General features: G+C 38.0%; 1 protein-coding gene across 1 annotated transcript in view; it reads left to right on the top strand.

The window, feature by feature from the left end:
• LOC136858300 (unconventional myosin-VI) overlaps positions 1-13,588 on the top strand; it is a 384,418-nt gene that overhangs the window by 361,870 nt on the left and 8,960 nt on the right. Inside the window, exon 22 of the mRNA XM_067137739.2 lies at positions 3,591-3,797. Coding sequence (XP_066993840.2) covers positions 3,591-3,797 — 207 coding nt within the window. The remainder of the gene's footprint in view (positions 1-3,590; positions 3,798-13,588) is intronic.

The following is a 13,588-nucleotide window of genomic DNA, read 5'->3' as shown; positions in this document are numbered from 1 at the left end:
ATCCTCATTAAAGACTATTGTTTCTTTATTACAGTACCTAGTCTATCTTATACCGATATTTTGTATTTTAGGTGACCTGTAAATGTAAGAAAAAGTGTGTGGATGTGACAGAATTCAGAATGCATTTCTTTGAAGCCTTCTACAAACTAGGAAAAAATGAGTAAGGTTCATATTTGCTGGGACTTATGGAAGTGTTCCCTGTACACACACCAACATGGCACATATAATGACAATACAGAGAGTCATAGGCAGTGCACCATATAATTTACTGTATCAGATGGACAGGGACGTCTGAAGAAAGTATGTAAAAATACATACATGCAAATATTTGATATTAGTCCACAAAAGATTACCACAGTTGTAAGGGGGAAGAAAGCTGGCTTTTCAAGGTTCAAAAACAAGCGTGGTGGGGTCAAGAAATTTAAATATACTCCTCATGACAGAAATATGGTAAAAGAACACATCAATAGCTTTCCAAGGGAGCAAAGCCATTATACCCAAACTAGGTCAGAGAAAGAGTATTTGAGTCAGGACTTGAACATGAATAGGCTTTTTTCAAGCATTCGAAAGTAAGCATTCTCATACCAACCTCACATACAAATTTTACAGATCTGTTTTTATGAAGGATTTTCCTAAACTCTCCGTTCAGACAGAAAGAATGGACACATGTAAAACCTGCGACTCCACCAAATTAAAGTCTAAAAGTACAGAGAGCAGGCTTGCAAAAGAAGCCAAAACTGAACTTGAGGTTCACCACCAACAAGCGGAAAAGGTGTTTGAGGTTATGAAAGACGGTGCTATAAAGAGCACTTTGCCAGGAAGTGATACATGCAATATTACAATAGATCTTCAGAAAGATTTTTTTGCTTCCAAAACTCACACATAGTGGTATGTATTACAGTTGGCAATTGTCATGCTATAACTTTGACATACATATGACAGACACTTCAAATGGAATTATGTGTGTGGCATGAAGGCCAGTCAGGTAAAGGGGCAAATCAGATGGCTTCCTGCCTCTTGCAAGCTCTTAATAATGCACTGCTCAGCACCTACAACGTAAGTTACGTGTGTGGAGTGACAATTGTGCTGGCCAGTTGAAAATCAGGTTGCTGTTATTCCTATACATGTTTCTTGTGCTTAGTGATACCTTTCACACTATTGAACATAAACTTTTTATCTCAAGGCATAGTTTCTCTGCATTAGATCACGACTTTCCATTAAGGCGACACTCCGTAGATAAAAATTGGTATTTTTGGTTATTTTGGTGAAATTTTTTAAATAACTGATATTGAAAGGATTGAGTTTCTTCTTTCTTGTCATGAAGTTATTCCACTGAATTCAAACAATTTATCACTGTAATAATGATTTGTTTGCCAGTCTGCACACGGTAGAAATGGGCGTGGCATCTGCTGAACTGCTTTGTTAGGTAATGATGTCACTGTCATGTTTCCATTCGATCAAATGTGCCAATTCTTTGCAGTTACAGCTCCAGGGGATGGGCCAACAGCCAACAGTCTGCCCCCCCCCCTCCCAATATATTTATACAAAATTGAGTTGTAAGATCTACGTACCATATTTCTGAATGAATTTATAAAGCCTGTTACGGACTAATATTTTATTACTAGACTGTCATTGAGCAACCATTGTATGCTTGTATTGGTATTCATGATGGCACTACAATATTCAGATGGAAAATTGTGCAAAAATGTCTGCAACAGAACTTGTTCAATAAGACCGAAAATAATTTTGTAGGCCTGAATGCACTAACACATGCATTAATCACATAGTGGCGTGACATTCACTGAATATGGATGTGTTGTTGAAAATCATGCCTGTGTACAGGAGAGTGGCATCAGAATTCATGTTAGCAAGGTGCAGTGCTGTGAAGACACAAAATGCTAATGAAAATCTCTACAGTGTTATCTGGTCAAAATGCCCAAAAGAAATCTTTGTTTCTAGGAAGAAAATTGTAAAGGCTGTGTCAGAAGCAATTTCATTGGTCAACCAAGGACAATATAGTACTGAAGTTGCCAAAACTCCAGATAGGAGCCCGATGTGCGAAGTGAAGGGACTCCTGAGTAAACAGAGTGAAACAAAGTGTCCATTGTTCTTTGGAGAAGAGACAAGTTTCCAGAGTTGCCAATATTCATGCAGAAGCTGCTAAGAAAGAAAAGGAAGGAAAAACATACAGTTCTGTTGACTTTTAGGTAATGGATCAGGAAGAAAATATCACTTTTGCTTTAATTTTCCTGCCAATTGTAATTTTTACTTTTAAATCCCATTTTTCTCCCATAATATTTAGCCAATTGTAATAAAATTTGTAGGGTGTATGTATCACATTATATTAAGAAATCTGCATATGGAATTTTTGATTGCAGAATTTTTTCAAGTAGTAGAGATTTTTACATCCAAAATTTTAAAACATAAAAATTACACAAATCTTAGTACGATATATCTCCTTATATAAATTATGTACAGAAAAATTTATATGTAGTGCTTTTAAAAGAATTATTATCTACCTAATTACAAATTTACATTAACATGTTAATTAAATTTCATGAAGAAAATGGAATTAATATTTTTTTATTCAAAAAATTTTGTTTTTGGAAAAACTATTAATTGTATATGAATGAAATGTTCATATCTCTACTTTTATGTAGGTGACATTCCCACAAAGTTTCATGAAAAATCTATGCATTAGGTAAAAATATCATTTTACTCTGGGATGCAAAGCACTGTAAACTAGTAAATGTAAAGGATGTAAAGAATTCTATTAGACCTGTAAGACCTTCACGACCATATAAGATGCTTGATATGGGAAAGGGTACATTCTTTACTTTGATAGTGTCTCATCAAAGTATCTTGATACTTCCAATCTTTAAGTTAGTAAGGCTTCATGCCTGTGAGTCACTAAAGAGTATCCTGGCAAGTTTTTTTACAAGACAACTGTTAGTGCCTAGCATCTTGGGCAAGACAGAACATGTTTAAATGGGGAGTCGCCATCAACCAATTAAAGACAGCAACACTTTCTGCTTTACAGGAGACTACCCCTGTATGCTGCAAAAAAAAAAAAAAAAAGCTGATCTTCGTGCTATGCTTGAATTTTTGAGTGAGAAAAATAAGTTTTTTTTTTCTGGACATTCTAAGTGCCCAATAGTCAGTGAACTGCCAACATTTGGATCACATTCTTGATATCAACATCTTGGTCTTAGATCCGTCCATGACAGACCACATGGTCTTGGATCATTTCTAGACAAAAGAATTAACGTTTGTATCTGATACCTTTTCTCTTCTTTTTGCCTACTGTTTTTTGATACTGACCGTTTTTAAAACTGTAAACATGGTAGAAATAAAAAATTTGTTTAAATTGTTTTCTTACTGACTTTGTTTTCATTTCCCTTAAAAACATTCCTATGGTACTTAGATCACTTAGCCCTAACACTCTTCAATCATCTTTATGTCTCAGATATATAGACAATAATATGAATAGTTATGAAGAAAATTCATTTTTTCATGAACTTAATGTTAAATTAGCATCCTGAACAGACAGTTCCATTAAAATTATTTTATTTCTTTTGTATCTTCTCTAGCAAGCCAAGGATCTCCAAATCACCTAGCAAGTATGAAAGACTGTGAATCAAAATCTCAAAGATACTTTAGAGCCCCATTAGTCCGACCTTCCCAAGTGAATTCCCTACTGTCCACCCGTGGCTGGTGGTATGCTCACTTTGATGGTCGATATGTAGCACGTCAGATGGAGGTGTTTCCAGATAAACCTGCCAGACTTCTTCGTTCAGGTAAATAGAAGTTAAGTATTTCCTGATAGGTACATTTAATTTCCACCTGTTGTTGTTTTTGGTATATACACTATTTTTATATGTATCTCTTGGCACATACCAAGCAAAATGAAGATTCCACTGGTCTGTCTCATTTATGGCTGTGATAGCATGGAAGCTACTGAGGAACGGGTGGTGCTGAGTAATGACATTTGAGCATCACAAGTAACTACGAGTGTTACAAAAGGTGCTATTCGTAGGTATGATCATACAGCAATAACACTTTCTGGCCCAGGGAGCAAAGCAATAGCAAACTACCTCACTCCTCATCTCACCTAGTATGCCTCATTTTGGTGTCATCATCGGTTTTTGGGGTATCCCTATGACCACATAACCCTTGGTATGTTTATTTGTGGATACAACTAGCCACTGGGCTGACGACCTAAGAGACTGACATTTCACTCTCAACCATCCATGGCAATAGAACCATATATAAGACAACATTTTTGAACTGATGGAAAAATGAACAGTAGCTGTAACAAACTATAGCAAACAGAACAAAAAATATGTATTCTTCTTAACCACTCAAATGTGTAAAATACAACTCATTACCATTTAACTTGAGATAAGACTATGAAATGGGTATTTGGGAATGAAATGTGTAGATCCTAGTGAGTGGGTAGGAGATAGGGCTGTACGTTCAGATGGCCTTCACTTGAACCTCAATGGTACGTACATATAAGTTAGGGGGTTTCTTAAAAAAGTTATTTGGAAGTATATTCAGGGAAATGGGATGATCTAGGCAGCTGTGATGACAGTACAGGAATCAGGAAATCAAGTAAGGATGATATAAAATTCTTAGTATTAAGTTGTAGAAATATATATATTTGCCAGAAATTGTAATAGGAATTGAATCGTGGCTGAGAAGTGATATTATGAAAGCAGAAATTTTCTCCAAGAACTGGAGTGTTTATCATACAGAAAGGTTAGGAATGGTAGGAGTGGGAGTATTCATATCCATAAAAAAATCTACCTATGAAAAAGTTAAGGATGAAAAACATGAATTTCAAGGTGTAAGAATTATATGCAAGGATAATAGACAACTTGATGTGTTTGGGGTGTACAGATCTGACAAGGCTGATGCTGATGCAGAATTATTTGATAAGATAATCAGCTATGTGGAAAGCGACACTTAAAGGAGTGTGATTGTAGCAGGTGATCTCAAATGACCAAAGGTCAGTTGGTAAGGTAATGCGAATGACAGGATGTATAATTAACAAATGGTAAATAAGTTAACATGGGAAGGACAGCTGAATCAGAAAGTGAAGGAACCAACTAGAGGGAAAAGTTTCTGGACATAGTACCAGAAAAACCAGATGAGAGAAACTGAAGTACCGGTAATAGATGGTATACATGATCCCGAAGCTGCTTTCATTATAGTTAAAAATACATGTGTTAGAAAGTCATAAAAGTAGGACTATTAGGCAATGGGGAAATTTATAAAAAGCAATTATAATCAATTTAAAAAATGGTAAATAGAAAATGTAAACAGCCTATGGATTGGGTTTAAAGCAACTGTTGAGGAGTGTGAAAACTGATACCGATATGTACCTTTAAAAGTGGTAAGGCACAGTAAGGACCCATTATATTATAACAGGGAAATAAAGAGATTAAGAAGGAAGTGCAGATTAGAAAGAAGTAGAGTTAGGAATGGTTGTGGGAGTAAGGAGAGATTGAAGGGACTCACATGGTAATTGAATTTAGTGAAACAATCAGGATAACATGATGGCAAGCATAATTGGCAGCCATATGAATTAGGAGCAATGGAATGATATGTATAGATACTTTAAGACAGAAACAGTTTCCAGGAAGGACATTCCAGAGATCATTAATGAACAAGGGGAGTGTAGCCTATATGTAAGAACTTACAGAAGGTAGGAGTATTCAGTCAGCAGTATGTAAAGGCAGTTGGATATCAGGATAATACCCAAATAGAGGAGGTGACTAATAGTGGTGAGTCACTACCTACGACAATAGACTTTTGCAAATCAATATGAAATATTAAAGCCAGAAAAGCAAGAGGGATTGATAAGATTTGTGGGGATATAATAAAGGCAATTGGCTGAGATATAGTACCATATCTGAAATACTTATTTGATTACTATTGGCATGAAGGAGCGATACCAATGAATGGAGAGTTGCAATAGTAACCCCAGAGTAAAAGGGAAAAGGAGATAAACATAAAGCAGATAATTACCAGCTAGTCAGTGTGACATGTACAGTATGTGTTGTTTGTAATCTTTGGCAAAGCATTTTTTGTGATTATATTAGATACGTTTGCAAACTTACTGACTGGTTTGATAGAAGGCAGTACAGGTTTAGGAAAGGTGATTCCAGTCAGGCTCAACTTGCAGGTTTCCAGCAAGGTATAGCAGATATTTTAGATTCAGGGGATCAAATTGACTGTACTGCTATTGATCTATCCAAGGCTTTTGACAGGGTAGATGATGGGAGATAATTGACAAAAAGGAAGACTATTGACTAGAAAAGAGAGTGGTTGAATGTATGGTTAAATTCCTAGAAAGTAAAACTCAGAGAATTAGAGTACCTAGCTAAAATCTTATCTGATCCTGTAATGATTAAGAAGGGGCAGTATTACTGGACCATTATATTTTCTTTAAATGATAAGATTAAAGAACTGGAAACACAGATAAGGTTATTTGCAGAGGGATATTATACTGTGTGGAGTAGTAAATAAGTTCCATGATTGTGAGCGACTATAAAAGTACCTAGACAATGTTGTGAGATGGACAGCAGACAATGGTAGGATGGTAAATAGATAGAAAGTCAGGTTGTAAGTTTCACCAAGAGGAAAAGTCAACTCAGATTTATTTACTGTGTTGGTAGGGTGATAGTACCTCATGGAAATCACTGGAAGTATAGTACCTAGGTGGTAATAATAACAAATGATCTTTGTTGGGGTAATCACATTAACGAGTTTGTAAAGATACGTTGTAGATCTCTTCACCGGGTTATGACAGTATTTAGGGGTCAGTGTAAGGATGAAAGAAGAGGAAGTATAAGTCTCTGGTAAGACCCCAATTAGAGTATGGTTCCAGTGTATGTAAAGTGAGTCTTATTTTACGTAATCTGTCAGTGATGTGCTCGTCACTAAAGTAGAGAAATGACAGGATACTTTCGAAACAATTTCGTGACATGGTTTTTGAAAAAATTGGATCTTCTGTCCAGTACATTCTGAGAGATGGTTTACTAATGATGCCAATAGTGAGCATCAGACCCAGGAATTGTCTCATTTCTGAAACTGTCATCAGACTCCAGGTTTGTGTAAGAGAGTATTTAGAGAAGGGATGTGGCGCAGCAATGATCACTGATTGCTTGACTGGCATACAGATTTGTTTGCTCGCACAGGTATTCGAGAAATTCAGCTGTGAGAAATAGATTTACAAATGACATCTTTTTAGTGTTTTCTGTTTTGACATTTTTAGCCATAAATGGGGTAGTAGGGGGCGATATAAAGGCGAGCCTTCAGGCACTGTGCTGTCTTTCATGTGTCCAGGAGAATCTTCTTCACTGTCTTCACTGTCTCTTTCACTTAGTTCAAGAATTAGTTTATCACGTGAGTCCTCATTAAATAGAATATCGGCAATTTCATCAACACTTTATTGTCCCTAAACGCCATGGTTACACTTCAGAACATGATTATACACATGCTTCTGCAATTACAAATCAACTACGCAGCTAGCTCGGTCAGCACTAGCATTCGTTCAGAAACGGAATTTAAAAAATGCATTGGAAGGAAAAATCTCCAAGGCCATGTGGTTTCTGGTGAGTAGAAGCATTCATAAGGGTATTACCCTCATCCCTTTCACACATATTTGTGACAGAAATAAACCACAGCTGCGTAGCAATGGCTACAATTCAAGGTTGCACCTATCTGGGCTAACTCGGATACAGTTCAGAGCAAGAGCATGTGCTATAGACAATAACTCGGATATGGGCGAGAATGTGTTAAGTGGCCCTAAGAGTCAGGATGCCAGTTGCTATGGAATGGGCGTGGGCATCTCGGACATATTCTGAGCTATGGCCCTCCTTGTTTGCATGCGGCTAGGACTGACACCTCTGGTCCCTAACCTGTTAGAAGAGAGATCCTCACTGGGACTATGTGTAAGTAGGGTAACATCATGCTTCACCAAGGACTCTCAAAAAATTCTAAGCAAGCCTCAGACCTATGGGAGTAATGAAGTCCCACTTCCATTTGACAGGCGATGGATTCCTTGGAAACAACTTGGCGAACAAAATGGAATTCAATGGCAAGCTATCAATATTGATGTGATGTCAGGAAAGGCATCTGGCCTTAAACCTTTGGACAAAATCAAAATGAACCTAGATGGCTTCAGCGACCCCAGAACTACCTCTGAAAGCTGTAAAAGTAGTTAGTGGGACGTAAAGCAATTACCATTATTATTACTGTCCATCCTCAACAAGTCGCCATAGAACTGTACCCTTCTCTTCCTCACCAAATCTTCTGTTCTTTGTTACAATTCTTTGTTAGATTTGAGTCTCCTCTCCCCATTTTTTTACATATGGGCCTAGAATTTTTCAGAGCATTTTTCTTTCTCTCTTCCATATATCTTTAAGCCTACCTTTCCAAATCATATCCAGTGTTTCTGCAGCATACAGGCACTCAGGTTGAACAATAGTGTCTAGATACCTTAGTTTAGCTCCATACAATAGAACTTTTTTCTTGCGGGTGTTCCTCATCAGTTGAAATGCCATTTCCATTTCTCTTGCTTGCTTTTTATTGACCCACTAGTTGTAGTACCCGGCGTTGCCCGGATAGTTTTTGAAAGTTAAGTTTGAGATTTCTTTTACCAGTTAGTTAAGCATGAAATGAATGTTTATAGAATTCCATTTTGAGATATTGATTGACGGGAGTTTTAGAGTTATTTAGATGTGTCTGATTTCAAGTTTTAGATTATATAATTTTCGAGTAAAACTTTGTCCTTGTGGAAGCTCAAATTGACTGGGAAGTATTTGATACTTAAAAAAAAATGATAACTATGTGTATTTGAACGTCGTGCTATAGATATGATGTTCACGATTTCAACTGTCTTTGAGACTGTGACCAATCACCCTTGCGACCTCAAAAGCAGTGGATTAAACTCTAATCTCGGTCATTTTACACTATTCACTTTTAAGCCTCTCTCAGCCTCCCATCTCAATAGAGGCTGAACGTGGACTTAATGGTATTCAGAGCATCTCAATTAGCCTCAGCGACACATAAACGATGGATTTGATATCCCAATGGAGGCTGAATATGGACTTAACGGTATCCAGAGCATCACAATTAGTCTCAGCGACACATAACAATGGATTCGACATTAATTTTATGCTATTTTGCATTAATTTTACATTGATCCCTTCCCATTGCATGCTCCGCAGTGTAGGGTAGCATGCCTGACACTTACCCGGAGGTTTGAGTTCGATTCCCGGCCAGGTCAGGGACTTTTACCTGGATCTGAGGGTTTTCGAGGTTCATGCAGACTTTGTGATTACAATTGAGGAGCTATCTGATGGTGAGATAGCGGCCCCAGTCTAGAAAGCCGAGAATAAAGGCCAAGAGGTTTCGTCATGCTGATCACATGACACCTCGTAATCTGCAGGCCTTTGGGCTGAACAGTGCTCGCTTGGTAGGCCAAGGCCTTTCAGGGCTGTAGTGTCATGGAGTTAGGTTAGGTTATTCTTTCCCATTCCCCACTTCCAGCGGTATGTTTTATCTTCATAGTAATTTTTTCCAGATAGTAAGTCATATGTGTACCAAGTTTCAATGAGAGCTATTCTGGAACATACCCACATTCATCCATAATCTGGGATATTTTTACATTCATTTTCATCCTTTTACAACCTACATACTGATTGCGGCTGAAGTATGACTTAACCATCCAGAGTGTCACAGTTCAACTCAGCGACCTCGCAAAACAATGTATTCCACATTTTTTTATAAGTCATTTTTGTTTACTCTTATAATTCACCCGCACCCCTAGGAGTGCTAGGGGTGTTTTACCCCAAAAGTATGTTTTTCAGCTAGTACTGTATGTTATATGTTGTGTACCAATTTTGTATGAGGGTTGTGCTGGAAGGAACACACAAACATCTCTAATTTCGGTTGTCTCGGACATTTTCTTTTCTTCACCCGTTCTCAACCCCCAGCCAATTGGGGCTGAACTTTGTCTTAAACAGCATCTAGAGTGTCACTGTTCATCTCACCGACCCCGAAAACCATGGATTTGACACAAATATCGGTCGTTTTTGATTATGTTTACATTTCACCTGTACCCCAGGGGTCTATGGGTCTCTTATCCCCACAGCACTTTTTCCAGATAGTAAGTCATATTTTTTATCAATTTTGGTTGATAAGTACAATGGAAAACACATACATTCATAATCTTGGTCATTTTGGGCATTTTATTTTTTCACCCTTTCTCTCCTTTGTGCCAAAAATTCCAGAGTATCACTATTCATCTCAGCAACCCCTAAAGCTTTTGATTGATACTATTTTCGATTATTTTTATATCTCACTCGCCCTTACAACCAAGGGGGCTGAAAATGGAATTAAAAAATCCAGAGTGTCACTACTTACCTCAGCAATCCTGAAAACTGTGGATTTGACAAAATTTTCTATTTTTATCTCACCCCTTTCCCCCCATTCTAAGGTATAAAAGATTCATCTCAGCCACCCCGAAAACTATGGAGTCGAGACAACTTTCGATTATTTTTATATCTCGCTCCTCTCTCGGCTCCTCTCTCACCCCATCCCGAAGGGGTCTGTACTTGGACTATAAAAAAATTCACAGTGTCACTATTCACCTCAGCAACCCTGAAAACTATATATTCGAAACTATTTTTGATTATTTTTATATCTCACCCCTACCTCACCCCCACCCCAAAGGGTGGACTTTAAAAAATCTTCAGTGTCACTATTCATCTCAGTAACCCCGTAAACTATGGATTCAACATTATTTTCGATTATTTTTATATGTCAATACCCCAAGCCCCACACCCGAAAGGGGGCTGAACTTGGACTTTAAAAAATCTGGAGTATCACTATTCATCTCAGTGATGCCGAAAAGTGTGGATTCGACCCAGTTTATGACATTTTAATTTAATTTTTGATATTTTGTATATTCTACCCCCCTTGAACACCACCCCAAAGGGGCTGAACTTGGACTTTAAAAAATCCAGAGTGTCAGTATTCATCTCAGCAACACCAAAAAGTTTGTATTTGACACTATTTTTGATTATTTTTATATGTCACTTCCCCTCGGCTCCCCACCCGAAAGGGGGATGAACTTGGAATTTTTAAAAATCCAAAGTATCACTATTCATTTTAGCGACCTGAAAAAGTATGGTTTTGACACTATTTTCGATTATTTTTATATGTCACTTCCCCTCGCCCCCAATCGAAAGGGGGCTGAAGTTGGACTTTATAAATTCCAGAGTGGCACTATTCATCTCAGTGAAGCCAAAAAGTATGGATTCAACACTGTTTACAACATTTTTATTTTACTTTCAATTATTTGTATATTCTACCCGCTTCGACCCCCACCCCAAAGGGGCTGAACTTGGACTTTAAAAAAATCCAGAGTGTCAGTATTCATCTCAGTGACCCCAAAAAGTATGGATTTGACACTATTTTCGATTATTTTTATATGTCACTCCCCACTCGGCTCCCACCTGAAAAGGCGATGAACTTGGATTTTTTAAAAATCCAAAGTGTCACTATTCATTTTAGGGACCTAGAAATGTATGGTTTTGACACTATTTTTGATTATTTTTATATGTCACTCCCCCTTGCCCCCACCCGAAAGGGGACTGAACTTGGACTTTAAAAAATCCGGAGTGGCACTATTCATCTCAGTGACACCGAAAAGTATGGATTCGACACTGTTTACAACATTTTTATTTTACTTTCGAATATTTGTATATTCCAACCCCCATCGACCCCCAACCCAAAGGGGCTGAACTTGGACTTTTAAAAAATCCAGAGTGTCAGTATTCATCTCAGCGACCCTGAAAGGTATAGACTCGACACTTTTTCTATTATTTTTATATGTCACTCCCCCCTCAACCCCCTACACGAAAGAGGGATGAACTTGGATTTTTTTAAAATCTGAAGTGTCACTATTTGTCTTAGCGACCTGTAAGAGTATGGTTTTGTCACTACTTTTCATTATTGTTGCATGCCTCTCCCCCCTCGCCACAACGTGAAAAGGGGATGAACTTGAAATTTTTAAAAATCCGGAATGTCACTATTCATCTCAGCAACCCTGAAAAGTATGGATTCGACACTGTTTATGATAATTTTGATATATCACTCCCCCCTCCCCCCCCATTCCAAAGGGGTCTGAACTTGGAATTTTAAAAAATCTGGAATGTCACTAATAATCTCAGCAACCCTAAAAAGTAGGAATTTGACTCTATTTTCAAATATTTTTTATGTCGGCACCCCCCCCTCCGTCCCTAAGGGTACTAGCGATGTCTTACCCCTAAGGGGTTTGTCTCCTGACACTAAGTCGTAAATAATCAAAGTTTGGTTGAAATCACTGGAGTGGTTTAGGAGGAGATGTAATACATGCACACATACATACAATGACATTTATATATTACTAGCAAGATACCCGTGCTTCGCTACGGTATTATACTGAAATTTATAATTTAATGCTTATCGTTTTATATATAACCTGCCGATATTGTTGATCTGACTCGTTTTCTGAGAGATTACGGCAACGTTCCTCCCATTTTTCAATATCTTTTTCCAGAAATCGATTTTGTACTTCCCGGGCTAGGTCCGGGGATTCCACCCGGTCAGTTGGGTCCCTAAATCTTTGCCATGTTTTCCTATAAGCATTTTTAATGTGGATCAAATCCTTGAGGAGATTCGGCGTGGTGTCGTCTTGGGTGCCTTGGCGGTACTGAACCGGCGGCCGGACTGCAATCGTAGTCATTACCCGTCCAGACCCCATTTCCAGCACGGTCCGCACATTTTGATGATGGTTCAGAACGTTATTATTATTATTATTATTATTATTATTATTATTATTATTATTATTATTATTATTATTATTATTATTATTATTGTTCTGGATCCCACACCAAGATGCATGACCTCTACTTGGCGGTAAATTACATCTGCTGCCATTGTCATTGATGACAGTATGACCAGCACCATTGTCGCCCGTAGGCAAGTGCGCAGGAGTTCTGGCAATACGAATGACATACTTCCGTGTATTATTGACGTTATTATGGAAGTGAACAATTGCACGGTCAATCTTATACCTATCGTTTATTTCAAATGTGTTTATATTCTATTTATATGCTAGAAGAATCTACTGTAATCTAAGAAGGTTCTCCAAAGGAAAAGGTGGCTCTTGAAAACGAACCCAGGAAAGATTAAAAATGATCGGTTTATGATCAGAATAAGTCCATTGAAAATCTACAGTCATTCAACCGGGTCAGCAATGGAATGAATAAGCCCCCAGCTAGCGGTGAGGATAGGAATTGTGCCGGCTGCCGAAGCCAGTCGCACTCCTCTGGGGCAATGATTAATGAATGACAAATGAAATGAAATGATATTGGAGAGTGTTGCTGGCATGAATGACGACGGGGAAATCCGGAGTGCCCGGAGAAAATCCTGTCCCGCCTCCGCTTTGTCCAGCACAAATCTCACATGGAGTGACCGAGATTTGAACCATGAAACCCAGCGGTGAGAGGCCAGCGCGCTGCCGCCTGAG

This window comes from Anabrus simplex, chromosome 1 (genome assembly GCF_040414725.1).
Source record: "Anabrus simplex isolate iqAnaSimp1 chromosome 1, ASM4041472v1, whole genome shotgun sequence".
Taxonomy (NCBI): domain Eukaryota; kingdom Metazoa; phylum Arthropoda; class Insecta; order Orthoptera; family Tettigoniidae; genus Anabrus; species Anabrus simplex.
Note: the sequence above shows the minus strand (reverse complement) of the source record. Positions and strands in the feature narration are given on the sequence as shown.